The sequence below is a fragment of the Mesoplodon mirus genome (assembly GCF_964341445.2).
Source record: "Mesoplodon mirus genome assembly, chromosome: 13".
Classification (NCBI taxonomy): Eukaryota; Metazoa; Chordata; class Mammalia; order Artiodactyla; family Ziphiidae; genus Mesoplodon; species Mesoplodon mirus.
The window spans coordinates 66,004,618-66,026,404 of record NC_138989.1 but is presented as its reverse complement, the minus strand read 5'-3'; the positions used below and the strand labels follow the sequence as shown (position 1 = coordinate 66,026,404).

Genomic DNA, 21,787 nt, shown 5'->3' with positions numbered 1-21,787 from the left:
CCAGCTTCCATTGCAAGTCTGTTCCTGCCGGTGGTTGTTTCTTAGTGTGGCACTCCTGGCCCTTTTCTGCTCCCAATGATACTGTCCTGAAGGTCCAGAGGATGGGATGTTCCTGGATGAACCAAAGGCTACTTCGGTCTGTGAAACAAGATGCCACGGTTTCCCAGTAACTCTCTGGTGTCTCTTGCTTACGTAGAAAGATAAGGTAGTCAACCCATAAAACGTCAAGCTTAGGCACACACTTTTTTAAACGCTTACAATGAAGTCTGGAATGTCTCTCACCTAGAAACTTAAATTTCTTTCAGAAAGCGGCAGCATTGGCATTTGGCATTAAATTGTTTTCTTTACAGCTATGATTCCATTATGGTCCTATTTTCACTTAGCATCCATTTACATTATTTTAAATAAAGTCAGTGAGAACCTAGAGGCATTTAAATGTTCCTTTCCTTTTCCCCTCAAAATTGTATTTGTACTAGGACTCGGTTGCAGAGATATTACCAGTCTGTAAAAAGATAAATCTTGCCCACACACAGGTGACCTTGCCCTCCATCATGAACGTGCCTATTTAGAAATGGGCCCGCCACAAGGTGGTAGTGCAGAATGAGACCAGCATGAGGAGATCAGATTTTCCAAATTAAATCATGCACCTTCTCTCTGCCCAGCACCTAAAGAACAGCAAAATCCAAACTCAGCATTGCAAAGTAAACATACATTTCCTTACCTCCTCCACTAACTACTAAGAGATGAGATCCCAAACTCTTAGGAAAACTGCTTCCTTCTACAAGCGTATTGAAAGTTTTGAAACTTTTTAAAATTTTGCTTTCACAAGTTTACTCCTAGACTGCAACTGGCATCGCTGTGCCCCTGGGCTGGCTACTTCCGCCAGACAGTTGGTAGCAGACAAAGGATTAGCTTCCACTTAGACAGGAGTAAAATCTATTCCTTCGTAAGTGATTTTGGGGGTGGGGGGAGGTAGGAAGGCTTTCTTAAGACCTTTGTTATATAAGGTAAGATACCCAGGACCCTTTTAATGAAACCTTTCAATTACTCGTGGATAAGAGACTGAGTGCTTCAGGCAGCAGTTTCCTAAAATCCTCATTACTTTATAAGCCATGGAGCATAGAGGGCGGGGTGGGAAAGTATACGGGAGAGAGGAATGGGGTAAGAGAGCTCAGATCTTCCAGGCAGAGCTTCCGGACTCTAGTTTACTAAATGTAGACCCCTAAACATCAGTCCAGCTGTATCTAAACTGTGGATCTTGCCTAAAGAGAAGTGTCCTCCTGTGCCAATGTCATATGTTCTTTAAAATTCAAAAGTTGTCTTATGTTCATTTAGTTCTGTGCTAAACTTTTGTTTTTATTCCAACAGATTGTCAAAATTTTGAACCTTTATACTCCCCTGAATGAATTTGAAGAACGGGTAACAGTGGCCTTTATACGAACAATCCAGGTGAGTTTTAAAATATTAATCAATTTTATAAAGTCCTAGTCTAAAATAAAAGAATTGGTAGTTTAGATTTTAACCTTGCTTCTCTTTATTAATGAAATACTGGTTACGTTACATTTTAGAAGACCTTACATTTTTAGGTGTTCTCTTTAGGTAAATATGAGCCACACCACCCATGAGTAACTTATCATATATGCACAGAAGACTGAACTTTAATCATCTCTGCCTCTCAGATTTTAGACATTGTCTAAGTATTTCATTTGCCACTAGCATGTTACTAAACTATAGCACAAAATGAAATTAACAAAGTAAGCAGAATATCAACCCTACCCACAAATGGAACTAAGAAATACTCTTTTCAGAAAACAACTTGAGCTCTTAAATCTTGACTCTTAAGGCTTACAATATTTGCCCTTAGGAATATGCTTGAAAGAAAACGTTTCAGGGAAATGATTATTTAAATCTGTCTTAAGAGTATGGGAATTTTTACATAAAGATGAGCTGCCTGGGCTTCCCTGGTGGCACAGTGGTTGAGAATCTGCCTGCTAATGCAGGGGACACGGGTTCGAGCCCTGGTCTGGGAAGATCCCACATGCCACGGAGCAACTAGGCCCATGAGCCACAACTACTGAGCCTGCGCCTCTGGAGCCTGTGCTCCACAACAAGAGAGGCCGCGATAGTGAGAGGCCCGCCTGCCGCGATGAAGAGTGACCCCCGCTTGCCACAATTAGAGAAAGCCCTCGCAAAGAAATGAAGACCCAACATAGCCATAAATAAATAAATAAATAAACAAAAAGACCCCAAGATCACTATTTCAAAAAAAAAAAAGATGAGCTGCTTAAGCTGAGCCCTAGGTGATCTGGGCTGAGTGCCTAACCTTTGTGGGCGCTGTAGCAGACAGCATGTAAATGATGACTCACATCAAGATTACTCAAAAAAGGAGCATTTCTCCCATTAGTATATGTGGGTAACATTTTGAGGAGACCTAATACTTTCTCAAACTTTTAAACAACCTCTTTAGCCAGTGAAGTAATTGTCAATATGAAACAAGGATAAAAAGAAATGGGGAAAAGTAATCAGAGGAAGAGGCAGGAAAAGAATAAATTAACTTGAGCGTCGTGTATAAGTAGAGAATAGAGGCTGAAGATCAAGGGAGGGTGTTCTCTTAAAGGCCGTGGGGGAAATGCAGTGGTTTATTAAAGATCTGGATCACAGAGGAGCAGGCAGAGAGTCACCAACACGGATATTGTACAGTCAGCTGCTGAAAAGACTGATGACAGAAGCCATTGCATTCTCTGACCCACTACTGTTTTTATGGAGAGTTGAGAATTTACACAAAGCAAAGTGCAGATTTAGAAAGTCTTTTCTGTCTTTAAATATCTGAAACATACATTAGAGGGAGAGCTGTAACTGCTTATAAATTGGCACTGTTGACGAGAAGAGTTCAGGCCAAAGGTCAAAGAATATGAGCCAAGTCAGACTTGGGTTTGAATTAAGGAAGTAGGGAAAAGACAATGGAAGTTGGTCAGATATTCTCTGGAGACATGTACAGTCAGATTCTGAGTCTACCTTAGCAGTCAATTCCCATGTCCAGCAATTCTTTCAAAAAATGGTTTTTTGGTTTGGTTTGGTGTTGTTTTTCTTGCTAGAGTTTTATGTTCTGTTTCTCCCTAGACGGTGCTCAGAGGAAAGGCTCGGACAATCCATGCCATCCTCCTGTAGTTGAACCTTATGTAGGATAAATGCAAGTTGTTTATTAAAGCAAACCATTTGCTTGGGTGGTGAGGACAGGATATGCTGACCTATAAGAATGTAAATTTAAGGGGATTGTTAAACACACCAAAGGATTCCCACCAGTAAAGCATGAGGTATATACATACAAAGGAATATCAGTCTTGTATTTTTGTATGTTGAACCACCCTTGCATTCTGGGGATAACCCCAAATTGGTCATGTTTATGTTTGTTAAGTCTAACTGGTTTATAGTGGTGTTCTTTGGCCTCTGTTTGCTGTTGATCTTCCATATGGTTGTTCTATCCTTTATTGAAAATGGGGTATTGAAGTGTCCAACTATTATTATAGAACTGTTTCTCCCTTTAATTCTGTCCATTCTTGTTTCATGTATTTTGAGCTCTGTTGCTAGGTGCATGTATATTTGTAACTCTTATATATTCTTGATAGACTGAGCCTTTTATGGATATATAATGTCCTCCTTTGTCTTTTGGAAACTTTTTTTATTTAAAGTATATTTTGTATGACAATAATATAGCCATTTCAGCTCTTTTCTGATTATTTGGAATGTCTTTTTTCAAACGTTTACTTTCAATCTTTTTGTGTGTCTAAACTGAGTCTCTTGTAGATAGCATATAGATGGATCATGTTTTTTCAATCCATTCTGCCAATCTCTGCCTTTTAATTGCCTTTAAATTTACATTTAAAGTATTACTGATAAAGGATTTACTTCTGCCATTTAGCTACTTGTTTCCTGGATGTCTTATATGTTTTGTGTTTTTCAATTCTTCCATCACTGCCTTTTTGTGTGTTTATTTCTTGTAGCGAGTGTATCATTTTGATTCCCTACTTTCCTTTTCTGTATATTTTTTAGTTATTTTCTTAGTGGTTACTGTGGTGATCACTATTCACATCTTTAACTTATAACGACCTAGTTTAAATAATACCAACTTAGTTTCAATAGTACACAAATACTCTGCTGCTATACATCTCCATCCCTCTGCCTTTATATTGTTATTGTCACAGATCACATCTGTTATACATGTGTACCCATTAACAGAGATTTATAATTATTTTCTGCATTTGTATAAATCATACAAGAAGAAACGATGCTACAAACCAGAAGTATAATGCTGGCATTTACATTTACCTGTGTTGTTAGCTTTACCAGTGTTCTTTATTTCTTCTTATGGCTTGATTTCTTATGGCTTTGAGCTACTGTCCAATGTCCTTTCATTTCAGCCTAAGGACTTTCTTTAGTTACTGGTAACCAGCTCCTTCTGCTTTTGTTTATCTGGAAATGACTTAGCTGTCCCTCAGTATCTGTGGGGGATTGGCTCTAGAACCTCCATGGGTACCAAAACCTGTGGATGCTCAAGTCATTTATATAAAATGACATAGTATTTGCATGTAAACTATGCACATCCTCTGTACACTTTAAATCATCTCTAGATTACTTATAGTACCTAATACAATGTAAATGCTATGTAAATAGTTGCCAGCATGTATCAAATCCAAGTTTTACTTTTTGGAACTTTCTGAAATTTTAAAAAATATTTTTGATCCATGGTTGGTTGAATCTACAAATGCAGAACCCATGGATACAGAGGGCTGACTGTAATTCTTCAATCTTGAAAGATAGTTTTGCCAGATATAGAATTCTTGGTTGACAGAAAGAAGAAATTTCAGGACTTCAAATATATCACCCCACTGCCTCTGGCTTCCATGGTTTCTGATAAGAAATCCACTTTTACTCTTATTGAGGATACCTTGTTATGTGATAAGTCACTTCTCTCTTGCTGCTCTCAGGATTCTTTCTCTGTCATTGGGGTTTGATAATTTGACTATAATGTGTCTCAGTGTGAATCTTTTTGAGTTCCTTCTGCTTGGAGTTTGTTGAGCTTCTTGGAGATATAGAGAGAGATGAATATATCTTTCATCAGATTTGGGAATCCAGCCACTATTTCTTCCAATAATTTGCTGTCCCTTTCTTTCTGGGACTCTTATGATGTATATGCTGGTACACTTTATGGTGTCCCACAGGTCCCTCAGGCTCTGTTCACTTTTATTCACCCTTTTTTCTGTCCACTCCTCAAACTGAAGAATTTCAATTGCTTTATCTTCAGTTTCACTGGTCATTTCTTCTGCCTGCTTAAGTCTGCTGTTAGACCCCTTTAGTGAACTAAATGAAAAATTTCATTTTAGTTTTTATACTTTGCCTATATCTGGCTCCAAATAAAGGGAAAAGGAGATGGGCTCTATCCCTTTAAATCTTCCAATTGATGCTGCTGGAGGGAGCCACTGCATCCCAAGAGAGCCAAAATCAAGGCAGGCATCTGTGCCAGTCCTTCAGGGAACTGCCAGACTAACCAAAGTGCACAACCCCAGATTTCTGAAAGACAAGATCTCACTGCCTACCCTGGCACCAGCCAGCTGCTCCAGGACTGTGGGTTGCTGTCCCTACAGCTACAGTGGGGCTGGAGAATGGGGGATGGTATCTGATGCACACTGATCTCTTAGCAAAGATCAGCAGGCTCTCCCTTCATCAGGCACTCTCCTGGTTGTTTTAAGTGTCCAATCAGGTTCCAGAGTTACAAGATAGTTGATGCCAATTGCTTTTTTCTAGCTCAGTGGTTGCTTCAGTGGAGGGACTGACCCCTAGAGGTTCCTGCTCTGTCATTCTGTGTGATGTCAGTCTCCCCATTCCTTTTTACAGATGAGGAAACTGAGGCAGAGAGAGGTTCAGGAACTCACCCAGGGTGGTGCCATAATTAGAGCTCAGGTTATCTGCCTCCAGAGCCCATGGCCTTAACCACTTCACCATACTGCCTCGCCACATGATTTGCACCTGAACTATATTTTTCTATTCTCCCTTAGATGGAAAATTTTTAAAGAATGCTAGAATTGGGAGAGGAGTTAAAGTCATATGATCTCCAACAAGCCTAAACCAGAGCTTCGCTCCCTGCTAAATACCTCAGGGAGAGGGAGACCACATTCTCCTGAAGTCCTACCCAGTTATCGTAACAGAAATATTCCTGTGATTCATTTTTGTGAGTTCACCAAACTGGCTATTTTTAGGCATAGGAAGTACTTTACGTCATCTTATTCTTCCCCACAGGCACAACTGCAAGAGCGGAATGACCCTCAGCACCTGCTGTTAGACTTCAAGCACACGTTTCCCGTTTTGTTCCCATTTAATCCATCTTCTCTGACCATGGACTCAATCCACATTCCAGCGTGTCTCAATCTGGAGTTCCTCAATGAAGTCTGAAAATGCACGTGCCAAAGCTCGATTGCCAGTGAGAGCAAGAAGGAAGTATACAGTACAGTAAAGTGAATTTAAGGATCTGTTAAATCTATAAAAGTAGATCACATCAGAGGTTGAGAACCTGTGCAGAGCGAACTATACAGAATAAGACACATCTGTTATTTTATTTTGTACCTACTGCTCAGAATAAAAACACTTGAAATATGGAAGATTTTTTTAAAGTATGATTTCGGTCTAAACAAATATACGTCATGATCTACAGCCACCAAGCAGTCCCCATGGGCCATATAAAAGATGCCAGTCTATAAAATGGAAACTGCCTAGTTTTGATCTTTGCACATAGCTGGAGAATGCCCAAAGTAAAATGATATTAAACATATGTAAGTCACATAAACTGCCTTCAGAGGACTTTTAACAAATAATGGTACTAATAACCATGACACTGTCACATAGTGAGTGACATTTCCCCCCGTCAACAAACCGTAGGTTTGGATGGGTTTATGGGGAGATGTTTTGAGGACAAATATACAGACCTGGGCCTTCTGAGAAGTTTCCCAAAGATATTTTTTAATGCCTGGTGACACAGAGACATGGTGTAATTGACCTCCAGACTAAACAGTTTGATTATTGGTTTCTGAAATAAAATTAGAAGACTCAGTCCCTAACATACTCAAACCCACTTGTGTAGTCATGAATTTACGGAATAATTACACTAAAAATGCTGCAGTCCCAAACGTAAAATGTGAGCAAACAGAAAGATATTCTTTACGTTTCCAATGCTAATCCATGCACTTCCTGAGTCAACGAAACTTTCACAAAAATCTGTGTAAGCTAAATGTTAGAAAAGAATAACAAGTCTTATTTATAGATTAAAAACCAAACAAGTCAGTATAAAAGCCTTTAATCCCTTACTGTAATTATACCTCCAAAAAGAACATTACATAAAGCGCTAGTAATTCCAGATAACTAAAAGAGTAAGGAAAACAAACTTCATCTTGAGGATCAGACTATTTGAAAAGCCTTTTTAAAAAATCAGTTCAGGTATTATTAAATTATTATCCAAAACTTTTGGGTGTTTGTGTGTGTGTGTGTTCTTTTTAAAGGGAGAGAAGCTTATGTCAACGTTCCCTTTTCAGGTTATTTTCAACACTTTTCAAATTTACCACAAAAAACTGTAAATATCTCTGCTTTGAAATAAGGATTTAAAGAATATTCAATGATAATATTACAATGAATTTTACAATGAATTGTAAAGAATAACGAATATTCAGTGGGTTTATGGGGAGATTTAAAGAATATTCAGTGATAATATTACAATGAATTTTATGTGTTTGCTACTTTTATAATTTTTTGTCTCTTCTAAAGCAAGCATTCAATTAGAAAATCCTACATGTTGTTTGCAGTCTTTTACTATTTTTTTCATATTTCTGGTAGATAACAGTATGCTGCTCCCATGACAGGAACAGATGGTGTTTGCAAATCATAGAACAGCTCTATGTTGCATCAAGAAGAAAAAATTTCTCCACAGAGTACAAGTAGAGCCCCCATACCCCGCCACCTTCTCTTACTCAGCCTCTCAGCTTAAAAGGCTCTTGGAAACACAACACACTCCCAGCCCTAAACAATCCTGTGCTCGGAGCTCTCCTCGCCCGCTGGGCAGGACAGGGCACAGCCCCCGGGCGAAGGCCGCTGCCCAGCACGTCCCAACCCGTGTCCTCGGCATGATCCCTTCGACATCCCTGACCACACCCTTCAACAACCCACATGCTGACTAGCTTTGGAAGGCCAGTCTAAACCAGTGGAGTCTGTGGCTGCCTTTTTTAAAGTTGTTTATTATGTGTAACTTGCTTTTTACTGCACTTTAGTTTAAAACTTGGCTTCGTGTAAGGCCTGTTCTTAATCTTCGAGAACCAAAACTGCCTTGTTAGCGTGCTAAGGAGTGTAAAAGGCAGTGACTCCATAAATGCAACGGCATCCTGTCCCTACGTGCTGTCTTACACCTCATTCTCTCCGTCCCTCTGGGTTATTCCCTCTGCTGTCACTGGCTAATCACTGGGTGTCAAGGACTCCCTGAATGAAAGCTTGGCAAGTGGAATAAACGGGGTGGGGGAGCCTTGTGAACAGTCCTCTACTTAGCCTAAGAAATGCAGGTTTAGTTCTCCTCTTCCAAAGGTAAAGGTATTTCACTGGAGCTGTACTTAATCTATATAAACTTAAAAAACAAGTACTCTTTTATAGACACCAGGACTAAAGGAGTACAGTAATCAGTTACTTAACGTTTAGATCTGCCCTATTTAATGTAACACTTGGAAACTGGAAGAAGCATCTTTAATATGTTAGCATTTTTCTTGCATTTTTTAAAAAGTCAGTTCAATTCATTTTCCAACTTCATGAAATCAGTAATGACTTTTAATTTAAATAACTTAATTCAACGTAAAGTTTTGAATTCTAAACCAGACATCTGTCTTTATATTTTAATATTTAAAATTTAGTTGACACTTTTCTCACTATGTGCCTTTAGCAGTTACTAAGGTAACTGACATAAATTCTCTGAAATAAGTGTTTCTGTGGGAAGAATTTTCATGTTCAACATAATGTCCTGGTGGTGTTTTGATCTGTCTTTTGAAACATGAGAAGCATTTTAAAGATTACTTAAGAATCAAATACTTAGATTAAACAATTTGTATTTTAAGTATTATATGGGACCTATCTGTTTACCTAGAGTAATGTGTGTTCATTGCTGAGGCTGACAAACATCACCTAACATATCACCTACATTCTCCCTGTGCCATCACAGCTGCAGTTAGACATATGGTACCCAGCAAGCAGATCAGACCCAAAGGAAAATAGGCTTTTCCCTGCTTTTTATGAAGCATGTCAATAGGAGTTTCTTCCCTTTCCTGTACTAAATTTTAAAGCTTTTGTAAAAACAAAACAGACAAAATGAGGAACTTGGAAAACTTAGAAAAAATTAACACTGCTACCATCAATTCATCAAATATTTACTTAGAGCTTCATTTAATGCATTAAGATTATAGTAACAAATACATTAGAATCCATTTCTTTTACATACAGTAAATTTAATTGTTTTCATTCATTCTAAGGCACCAAGGGCATCCTAAGTTGAAGCACTTGTATAATGCCAAATGACTAAAGTTACTAAACTATGACAGCATGGGCCAGGACACTGTAGATTTTCCTCATAGTATATTTCTCTGCAGTTTCTCAAATTATTTGCTGCATGACCCAAATAGCCATAATTCACTTTTTGTACACATGGGTACCACAGAGGATTGGGGAGTATAGAAAATTAGAGGTTGATGCCAATACCATAGGACTTTTTTCTTATTATAAAGGTCATTAGATACTAAAGATTGTTTTTCCTAAAACAATTTCTAATTTTAATAAAGGGGGTCAATCAAAAAAGAAGCTAAACTACTTTCTAAAGTGATAACAGTATCAGAATAATCCAGATTCGAATATAACATTTTGCTCCCAACTGATGTTTGGATGAAGGACTGCTTCACTGAAGGGGATCCCGTCCCATTCAGGCGTGAATCTAACAATGGAGAAGAAATACTACTAATAAAAATACTTTTCCACTTTGAGCAAATCTGTAAACTACACCTTTGTTTATAAAAATTGCTTGTATTAGTTACTGTAATATTCAGCTGTGGATAAAAATTTGTGGAAATAAATACTTTTGAAAAAAGTGGTGTGACAAATTTAAATGAAATTTAAAACTCTAACTACACATTGGCTGAAAAGTTAATTTTTAATGCTTAAGAAACTATTCAGGGGCCTATATTCAAAGATGCTTCATGATCATTTAAACCAGGGTTTGGCAAAGTACAGCCTGCAAGTTGGGGGTAGAGAGAAACTTTCCCTATAAAATAAGACTTACTGGGGCTTCCCTGGTGGCGCAGTGGTTGAGAATCTGCCTGCCAATGCAGGGGACACGGGTTCCAGCCCTGGTCTGGGAAGATCCCACATGCCGCGGAGCAACTAGGCCCGTGAGTCACAGTTACTGAGCCTGCGCGTCTGGAGCTTGTGCTCTGCAACAAGAGAGGCCGTGACAGTGAGAGGCCTGCACACTGCGATGAAGAGTGGCCCCCGCTCGCCACAACTAGAGAAAGCCCACGCACAGAAGCAAAGACCCAACACAGACAAAAATAAATAAATAAATAAATATTTTTTTTCAAAAAGACAAAAAAAAAACATGGCTGCTTCCAGGAGAGAGAAAGCAGAGCAGGGATCCAGACCATGTTTAAAAAATAAATAAACAAATAAGACTGACTGAGCTACACAATTCAAACAAGGCAGTTTTGGTGTAGTGGATCAATGGAATAGGACAGAGAGCCCAGAGATAGACTCATATGTATAACTTTGTAGAGGTGGCATTACAAATCAGTGGGGAAAATATTTACACGATCTGTATGGAGGATCTTATATATAAGTGAAAAACATTAACAATAACATTTAAAAATTGGAGAAATATATTTCACAGATAAGAAGACTCCGTACCACAAAAATGTCAATTGTCCCCAGGTTGGTCTATAGATTAAAATCCATCTCACTACAGGTTTTTTTGGTGAAAATTGACAAGCTAATTCTAAAATTTATATGGAAGAGCAGAGGCCCAAGGATAAGGAAGAGGCTCCTCAAGACAAAGCGGGAGAGCTTTCCCTAATACGTACCAAGACTTACTATAAAACTTTAGTAATTCAGATGAGTGAAACTGGCACAGAGATAGAAAATTTGACCACTGGAGCAGAACAGAGAGCCTAGAAACTGAACATTAGTATGGAAACGTTGGTAGACTGTTTATTACCTAGAGGAGCACACACAAAAATCACCTGGAAATCTTTTTAAAAATTCACATAACCAACCTCACCCAAATGTACAGGATAAGACATCTCCAGGGAAGGTGCCCTTAAACACCCATCATTAGGGAGCCCTATTGAAATATTTCATGATACAGAAATGTGTTCACAACATACTGATCAGCTGAAAAGTTACCTCTGGAACCCAACTTCCAACTTAAGGATGGCTAAACTTCTTTTCTGGGTGGCTGGTGGAAGAATAACCTCTCTTCAGGAAAGCCTCCACCTCATTCCCAGAGAGGTTAGGGCCTATCTTCAGGACCTCAACAGGAAAACTGTGTGCCAAGAGCCAAATTTCACACAACATACACTTATGTAGTAATAGTTAAGAAAGAACAAAGCAGCCGACATCTGGGTCCTGGTCTGACACTTAGAGGTAGGTCTGAGTGGTGGCCTCGTGCTCCCAGCTAGGCCCCGGTGATCTCCTTCTGCACACAATCTAACAAAACCACATCAGACAAGCTCACTGTGACTAATGAAGGGAGACAACACAAGACTACTTCACAGTTTTGTCTAAACACAAACACAAGATCTCTGTGCAAACCACACGATACCAAACACCCCTCTCCTGGCTAATGGATGACTGAAGCTTCTTCACCAGTTGCAGCTTTAGTCTAGCTCCAATCTTCCCACCTTCTAGATAGGATCATGCTGAAATAGCTAATCAAAGACTTGACCCTACTTCTGAACAGCACCCAATCCAGAGTGAACCTCTGCATCTCTGGACTCCCCAAATCACCTAACTAAAGCCCAACGTCCAACACCCTCTCACTGAGCTGCCCCTCGCTTCCCTAAGGTGTGCCCTTGATGTGCAGACTTCCTGTTGCAACAGCGTTAAACCCAACCTGTTCACAGACAGGTGTGTGCCAGGAGGAGTTTGGCTGAAGGGATCAACACAGTGTTGTCCCCTTCCACCAATATTAGCATTTTGCAGGGTAAACTTAGAACCAAGGAGGTACTGTTACTGAACCAAACTTGGGTCCGCTCGCCTGCATACAGTAAAGCCAATCTACCAACACGGGGCTGTGGAGAAGGAAAGTGCAGTATACTGCGGGGCTAAGCAAGGAGTATGGGTGGCTAATGCTCAAAAAACCTGAACTCCAGATGGATTTCAGGGAAAGGCTTTGAAAGACAGGGTAAGGCAGAGGGTCTCAGGGTACCTGATCCGCTCCTAGACATTCTTCTGACTGGTTGGTGGTGAGGTAATCAGGAGTCAACATCACCAACCTTCTGGTTCCAGCTGGTCTGGGGTCTATGTGCTTGTGGGCAGCACGCAGTTAACTTCTCCCACCTGGTGGCGGTTTCAGTATCTGCAAAACAGCTCAAAGGTCTTGGCTCAGAATATTATCTATAGCCCTTGAGGAGAAACTAAAGGTCCTTGACTTTGTTTAATGGCTAAACTGTTATTATTTTTGTCTTGACTGTTTTCCTTTGTTTCTGCATTTTCTCATTCTCTGATTAAGTTTGCTCTTTGGAACTCAGGGAAGACCTAGGCGGTTAATGTTTTTCTACCAACAAGAGGCAGGTGGAGAACGTGGGGGTGGGGGTAGGGGGTGGGTCTGTCCAGGGAAGGACCAATAGGGGCCTGCATGGTTACACCTCAGGTTATACAGGTTATGGCAGGTACCTTGGAGATACTGCCAGTTTGGTTGCAGACCACTGCAATAAAGTGAATATCACAATGAAGTGAGTAACATGAATTTGTTGGTTTCCCAGTGCATATAAAAGTTATGTTTCCACTATACTGAAGTGTGCAATAGCATTATGTCTAAAAAAACAATGTACATATCTTAATCTAAAAATACTTTATTGCTTAAAAATGCTAACCATCATCTGAACCTTCAAGTCTTAAACTTTTTGCTGGTGGAGGGTCTTGCCTCAATGTTGATGGCTACTGACTGATCAGCGTGGTAGTTGCTGAAAGTTGGGTGGCTGCAGCAATTCTGATTGACATCTATACACTAATATGTATAAAATAGAGAACTAATAAGAACGTGCTGTATAAAAATAAATAAAGAAATAAAATTAAAGAAAAAAAAAGACAACAATGAAGTTGCCACATCTATTGACTCTTCCTTTCATGAACGATTGCTCGTAGCGTGCAATGATGTTTGATAGCATTTTACCCACAGTAGAACATCTTTCAAAATTAGAGTTAATCTTCTCAAATCACTATGTATGGCAGCTACAGCCTTACAAAATGTATATCTTAAACAATAAGACTTGAAAGTCAAAATGACTCCTTGATCCATGGGCTGCACAATGGATGTTGTGTTAGCAGGCATGAAAACAACATAAATCTCATTGTACCTCTCCATCAGAGCTCTTGGGTGAACAGGTGCTTTGTCAATGAGCAGTCATATTTTGAAAGGAATCTTTTCTTCTGAGCAGGAGATCTCAACAATGGGCTTAAAATATTCAGAAAACCATGTGGTAAACAGACGTGCTGTAATCCAGGCTTGTTGTTCCATTTATAGAGCACAGGCAAAGTAGATTTAGCATAATTCTTAAGGATCCTAAGATTTTCAGAAAGGTAAGTGAGGATTGGCTTCAACTTCAAGTCACCAGCTCCATTAGCCCCTAACAAGATAGTCAGCCTGTCCTTCGAAGCTTTGAAGTCAGGCATTGACTTCTCTCTGGCTATGAAAGTCCTAGATGGCACCCTCTTCCAATAGATAGCTGTTTTGTCTGCATTGAAAATTTGTTGTTCAGTCTAACCACCCTCATTAATGATCTTAGCTAGATTCTGGATAACTTGCTGCAGCTACTACATCAGCACTTGCTGCTTCACCTTGCACTTTGATGTTATGGAGACGGCTTCTTCCCTTAAACCTCATGGACCAACCTCTGCTAGCTTCAAACTTTTCTTCTGCTGCTTCCTCACCTCTCTCAGGCTTCACAGAACTGAAGAGAGTTAGGGCCTTGCTCTGGACCAGGGTTTGGCTTAAGGGAATGTTGTGACAGGCTTGATCTTCTATCCAGACCATGAAAACTTCTGTATCAGCGATAGGCTGTTTTGCTTTCTTATCATTGTGTGTTCACTGGAGTACCACTTTCAATTTCCTTCAAGAACTTTTCCTTTTCATTCACAACTTGGCTAAATGTTTGCAAAAGGCCTAGCTTTCAGCCTATCTTGGCTTTCCACATGCCTTCCTCACTAAGTTTCATCATTTCTAGCTTTTGATATAATGTGATAGATGTGTGACTCTTCCTTTCACTTGAGCACTTAAGAGGCCACTGCAGGGTTATGAGTTGGCCTAATTTCAATACTGTTGTGTCTCAGGGAATAGGGAGATCTGAGGAGAGGGAGAGAGACAGGGAAACAGCCAGCCAGTGGAGCAGTCAGAACACACACAACATAATCGATTAAGTTTGCCATCTTATATGGGCGCGGTTTGTGGCACCCCAAAAAAATTACAGTAGTACCAGCAAAGATCACTGATCACAGATCATCATAACAAATATAATAATCATGAAAAAATTTGAAATATTGTAAGAATTTCCAAAATGTGATGCAGAGACACAAAGTGAGCAAATGCTGTTGGAAAAATAGCACCAGCAGACTTGCTCCAAGCAGAGTTGCCACATACTCAATGAAAAACAAACCAAAACAAAACCAAAAAAATGCGATAAAGTGAAGCAGAATAAAATGAGGTATGCCTGTATTACTAAATGAAATTCTAAGGCTTGGTAAGGATATAGACACTGCAAATAACCTTCAAACAGGTAGAGGAACAAAGACAAATACACTTGACCTTTGAATGGGGGGTAGGAGAGCCCACCCTCCATACAGTCAAAAGTCTGTATATAATTTATAGACAGCCCTCCATATGCTCAGTTCCTCCATATGGGAGGTTCCAACCAACCTCCACTCATGCAGTAAAGTAGTATTTACTACTGAAAAAATTCTGCGTATAAATGAACCCGTGAACCCGTGCAGCTCAAACTCATGCTGTTCAAGGGTCAACTGTATATATCCTTCACTTAGGTTTGTGACAACATCTTAAGCTATTTGGAACACACCTAGACCCGGGGTAAACTTAAAATAAGTTCAGCAAATCAGTGTCTGTATTATTTTCTGTCTACATTTCATTTCTGATGTTCTTGTTTGGCAACTCGAACTTTCTGTAGAGTAGGTATTTGTTGTAAGGACAAAACCACATCCAAGGTAATAACTTCTTCTTAATTAACAAAATTTGAAGTTATCACCAAAGCAGTTAGATTAACAATGAGCACATACATAACTTGCCCAACTACTCAAGATTAGCAAACTCACCTGTCTCATTTATTCAAAGTCAAGGCCCTCTGTATCCTTGGGTTCTGTGTCCATGGATGCAATCAACTGCAAATCAAAAATATTTGAAAAAAATTTTTTTCCAGAAAGTTCCAAAAGTAAAACTTGAATTTTCCATACACCAACTATTTACATAGAATTTACATTGTATAAGGTACTATAATTAATCCAGAGATTGCTTAAAGGAGAATGTGTGTAGGTTATATCCAAATACCATGTCATTTTAGATAAGGGACTTGATTTTGGTATCCTCCTGTAACCATTCCCTAAGATACAGAGGGAAAACTCTAGGCATTTGTTAACATTGTCCTAGCCCCTACCAACTCCACCAATTTTCCCAGTTTCTGTTACTGAAACTTCTAAAGCCATTGCTGCATAAGCTACCATTAATTTTGAGTATTATAGGAAGTTTAAGCACAGGAAAATTATCCACAAAATGTAGAAGATAGGGCTGAGGCTGGTTATTTCCGAAATCCTAATGAAATCTTAACATTAGAATTTACAGATTTACAATAGATTCATTGATTTCCAGTCTTAACGCTGATCTGCTCCTCTTTTTTTTTTTTCAAAAAAATAATTACAGAAAGAAATGATAACAGGGCATTTCTAAAAATACTGAGAGCTAAATGTCCTAGAACATTTATGTCTCATGAGGGCCCATGTCTAGATTTTAAGAATTATAAAATAACTAATTTTGATATAGATATTTAGTGTTATACAATATATACTTGGTTATATATGGTTAAACATGAAAAGAACTAATTATAATTTATTTCCGGTAATTTTGCATCTTTATTGAAAGATACTTTTCCTCCCAATTTTTATTTTGAAAAGTTAAGTAACTACTGAAGAGTTGTCAAAATAGAGCAATGAACAACCGTATACTCTACCTTTAGGTTCCCTAATTGGTAATACTTTGCCGTATCTGCTATCTCTCTTTCTCTGCCAGTGTATTTGTATGCATTTTTTGAGTCATTTGGTAATTAGTTGCAGCATCACGACTCTTCACCTCTAAATATTTCAGTGTGTACCTCCTAAGAACAAAGAACGATCTCTGCCATATCTACAATATAATTAACATAATCAGGAAAAGTAATGCCAATGCTACCGTCTCATGCAATTTATAGAAAGTTCCCCCAACTGTCCCAATTCTGTTCTTTAGAGCTGTTGTTTTTAAATCCAGTTTCCAATTAAAGATCCTATGTTACATTCAAATGTCACATATCTCCTCTAATCTAATACTATTCCTGGCCTTTTTTGTTTTTCACAACACTGACATTTTTTTAAGAGTTCAGGTCAGTTATTTTGCAGAATGTCCATCAATCTGGATTTGTCTGATTGTTTCCTTATGATTAGATTCAAGTCAGACTTTTTTTGGAGAAATCCTACATAAGTGAGGTTGTGTCCTCAGTGTATCCAGAGGGTGCATGATGTCAGTTTGTCCCATTACTGGTAATGTTAAGCTTGGTCACTTGGTCAAGGTAATACAAAATTTCTCTAGTGTATGGATAACTTTTCCTCTTCATGATACTTTGAGATTATGTAAATATCTTTACATAGATTTACATGTTTTTTATATATGTAAAACATTTACCCAATGGTTTTCAAAATCCATCCATTTTCATGACATTTTTAATTACAAAAAACTTAGGAAATTTGGAAAGACTTGCTGCTGGTGATCTGTAAGGTATTGAGTGGGAAACTGTGATACTTAGAGTGATGGTATCTTAACTTTTCTTAATAAATATATGGGGGGCAAATTGAATAGAACCTCATTTTTTCTCTTATTGAAGAACGCTAATACCCTTATCAATAGTTCTACAGACCAGAGGCAATTACTCTGCATTTGGACTATTAGAAAGTTTTAATGGAAAAACCCATAACTTTTAAAGATCTGTTTACTTCCTCCACCACTGTATCTCACACTTACAAATAATCCACTGCACATGTTTTCTGATTTTTATTTTCTTCATTACAAAACACACATTTGACTGGCTTAAGTTTATTGAGTGTCAGCTTGAGATAAAATGTGTTGGTTTTGGCTCACCTAATGAATTCCATTTTGGTTTCAATTTTATTACGTTACTAGCTTTGAAACATAAATCAAGTTCTAATGCTCTAATGGTACCAGCTCTGTACCATCCTTGGAAGAATTAAGAAAATAATCATTCAAATCATTTTCTGTAGGAGCCGTGGTTGAGAAAGGCTGAGCATCTAGTAGTGACACATTGCCTCACTTTTCCACCTACCTGAGACCACACTTAACCTCATACCCCTAGATCCTTCCCCTGCCAAAAAAAGCAAATAAATCTTCTAATCCAAGCCACCATATGCAAGTATGTTACTTTTACCAAGGTTTCAACTACTTTATTTCTTCCACCGAGGAAGATTAACTTAACATTCACTTCCTTTCCTGTTTTCTATAACATATACCTTAGTTAATGATACCCATCTCTTTTTCTACCTCTGCTTCTACGTTCCACATGCCATAAGCCCTGGACAAACAACATGGGCCTTGGGCTTCTGAGAATCAAGAGCTCAAACCTATAATTCAGCAAATCTAGATTTGAGGCCTTGGCAAATTCTTTGGTTTCTCTGGGTCTAAGCTTCCTCATTTATAAAATGAGAAAGGAAAAACTCTTACCTATTTCATGGGGTTGCAGAATGTTCCTTAATTTGGGTTTGTCTGATGTTATATGAATTGTATGTTATTCTGTTTTATATAACAATTATCATATTGCCTGAGTATATGAATTATAAACAGCATACATAAGTGCCTGGTGCATGGTAGGCGCACGATGCTCATAGATGGTAGCTTTTATTTTACTATGCTTTTTGCTCATCATCCAGAATATGAAGGTGAAAAAAAATCATCAGGTATGTGGGAAGCTTTGATTTATTCAAAGTCCAAATTCCCCTGACTATATACACTTCTTGTGAAAAAGGAGCATACATATTTTTTAAAGTCAATAGCCTCAGAACTCATGTATTGAATTGACGACTGTCAATTTCCTGGATTTGCTCAAATCAAAGCAACAGAAGGAAGAAAAGGAATAAACCAGAGGGTCAAATTACAATAGATGGTGAGTAAAAGGGAACAGTGGATAACTGGGAGAACAAATGAGAAATGAAGGAATTTTCTGTAATGATGGACATGTTCTAAATTATATTTTGAAAGCTGAGAGTAGTTTGCGTTAAAAGAGTATATGCACTTGTGAAACTCATCCGATTTAAGATTTGTACATTTGACCCCATGGAGATTTTGCCTTAAAAGAACTGTAAACAAATACTGACCTCCTAACATGAGTCATAGTATTTCTGGGTGAAGTGTACTAAGATCTGCATTAAAAAAAAAAAAAAAAAATGGTTTGATGAAAGAACAGATGGAGGGACGTGATACAGCAAATATGGCAAAATGTTAACAACTGTAGAATACAGGTGGTGAATATATGGATGTTCACTGTAGAAGTCTTTCCACTTTCCTGTATGTTCAAAAGTTTTCATAATAAAAACTTTGGACTATAAAACAAACAAATAGGGACTTCCCTGGTGGTGCAGTGGTTAAGAATCCACCTGCCAATGCAGAGGACATGGGTTCGAGCCCTGGTCCAGGAAGATCCCACATGCTGCAGAGCAACTAAGCCCATGCACCACAACTACCGAGCCTGTGCTCTAGAGCCCGTAAGCCACAACTACTGAGCCCACGAACCACAACTACTGAGCCCGCACACCACAACTACTGAAGCCCACACTCCTAGAGCCCATGCTCCACAACAAGAGAAGCCAACGCAGTGAGAAGCCCGCACACTGCAACGAAGAGTAGGCCCTGCTCGCTGCAACTAGAGAAAAAGCCCGCGCACAGCAATGAAGACCCAACGCAGACAAAAATAAATAAATAAAATTAAACAAACAAACAAACAAACAAACACAATGTGAGAGGGCCACGAAGACATTTGAAAAGCAGGATTCTAGGGTGGGCATTGCCTGACAGCTCACAGAACACCTCAGTGCCTCCCACCACCCCTTCCCAACTGTGTGGTCCAAGCGCAAGTTGGAACAGAATTTCCAGACACAAGGCAGAATGTGAGGAAGATAGAGTTTATTAAAGAGAAGGGTCGCTGCAAGAACAGCTGGCTGAAGACACCCAGAAGACGGCGGAAGAGTAAGACGTGGAGATCATCTTCCCCCCGACAGATACACCAGAAATACATCTACACGTGGAACAACTCCTACAGAACACCTACTGAATGCTGGCAGAAGACCTCAGACCTCCCAAAAGGCTCTTGGTGCTGCAGGCAGGAGTCAGTGCTGTGCCTCTGAGGTGGGAGAGCCAACTTCAGGACACTGGTCCACAAGAGACCTCCCAGCTCCACATAATATCAAACAGCAAAAATCTCCCAGAGATCTCCATCTCAACACCAGCACCCAGCTTCACTCAACGACCAGCAAGCTACAGTGCTGGACACCCAATGCCAAACAACTAGCAAGACAGGAACACAATGCCACGCACTAGCAGAGAGGCTGTCTAAAATCATAATAAGTCCACAGACACCCCAAAACACACCACCAGATGTGGACCTGCCCACCAGAAAGACAAGATCCAGCCTCATCCACCAGAACACAGGCACTAGTCCCCTCAACCAGGAAGCCTACACAACCCACTGAATCAACCTTAGCCACCAGGGACAGACACCAAAAACAACGGGAACTACGAACCTGCAGCCTGCCAAAAGGAGACCCCAAACACAGTAAGATAAGCAAAATGAGAAGACAGAAAAACACACAGCAGATGAAGAAGCAAGATAAAAACCCACCAGACCTAACAAATGAAGAGGAAATAGGCAGTCTACCTGAAAAAGAATTCAGAATAATGATAGTAAAGATGATCCAAAATCTTGGAAATAGAATAGACAAAATGCAAGAAACATTTACAAGGACCTAGAAGAACTAAAGATGAACAAGCAACGATGAACAACACAATAAATGAAATTAAAAATACTCGTAGATGGGATCAATAGCACAATAACTGAAGCAGAAGAACGGATAAGTGACGTGGAAGATAAAATAGTGGAAGTAACTACTGCAGGGGCTTCCCTGGTGGCACAGTGGTTGGGAGTCCGCCTGCCGATGCAGGGGACACAGGTTTGTGCCCCGGTCCGGGAGGATCCCACATGCCGCGGAGCGGCTGGGCCCGTGAGCCATGGCTGCTGAGCCTGTGCGTCCGGAGCCTGTGCTCCGCAACAGGAGAGGCCACAACAGTGAGAGGCCCCCGTACCGCAAAAAAAAAAAAAAAAAAACTACTGCAGAGCAGAATAAAGAAAAAAGAATGAAAAGAACTGAGGACAGTCTCAGAGACCTCTGGGACAACATTAAACATACCAACATTCGAACTATAGGGGTTCCAGAAGAAGAAGAGAAAAAGAAAGGGACTGAGAAAATATTTGAAGAGATTATACTTGAAAACTTCCCTAATATGGGAAAGGAAATAGTTAATCAAGTCCAGGAGGCACAGAGAGTCCCATACAGAATAAATCCAAGGAGAAATACGCCAAGACACATATTAACCAAACTGTCAAACATTAAATGCAAAGAAAACATATTAAAAGCAGCAAGGGAAAAACAACAAATAACACACAAGGGAATCCCCATAAGGTTAACAGCTGATCTTTCAGCAGAAACTCTGCAAGCCAGAAGGGACTGGCAGGACATATTTAAAGTGATGAAGGAGAAAAAACTGCAACCAAGATTACTCTACCCAGCAAGGATCTCATTTAGATTTGATGGAGAAATTAAAACCTTTACAGACAAGCAAAAGCTGAGAGAGTTCAGCACCACCAAACCAGCTTTACAACAAATGCTAAAGGAACTTCTCTAGGCAAGAAACACAACACAAGGAAAAGACCTACATTAATGAACCCAAAACAATTAAGAAAATGGGAATAGGAACATACATATCGATAAGTACCTCAAATGTAAATGGACTAAATGCTCCCACCAAAAGACACAGATTGGCTGAATGGATACAAAAACAAGACCCATATATATGCTGTCTACAAGAGACCCACTTCAGACCTAGGGACACATACAGACTGAAAGTAAGGGGATGGAAAAAGATATTCCATGCAAATGGAAACCAAAAGAAAGCTGGAGTAGCAATTCTCATCTC

General features: G+C 39.3%; 1 protein-coding gene and 1 long non-coding RNA gene across 6 annotated transcripts in view; one reads left to right on the top strand and one right to left on the bottom strand.

The window, feature by feature from the left end:
• Positions 1 to 10,360, top strand: part of MYO5B (myosin VB) — a 385,760-nt gene extending 375,400 nt beyond the window's left edge. The window contains exons 38-39 of the mRNA XM_082641132.1: positions 1,369 to 1,449; positions 6,295 to 10,360. Coding sequence (XP_082497258.1) covers positions 1,369 to 1,449; positions 6,295 to 6,447 — 234 coding nt within the window. The 3' untranslated portion in view covers positions 6,448 to 10,360. The remainder of the gene's footprint in view (positions 1 to 1,368; positions 1,450 to 6,294) is intronic.
• Positions 46 to 21,787, bottom strand: part of LOC309814894 — a 29,341-nt gene continuing 7,599 nt past the window's right edge. For 2 of the 5 annotated variants that reach the window (XR_014295765.1, XR_014295766.1), the window contains exons 3-6: positions 15,604 to 15,669; positions 12,488 to 14,623; positions 10,349 to 10,499; positions 46 to 665 (exon numbers count right to left, since the gene is read on the bottom strand). This is a non-coding gene — a long non-coding RNA (uncharacterized lncRNA). The remainder of the gene's footprint in view (positions 666 to 10,348; positions 10,500 to 12,487; positions 14,624 to 15,603; positions 15,670 to 21,787) is intronic. The other 3 variants (XR_014295769.1, XR_014295767.1, XR_014295768.1) reach the window with 3 other exon arrangements.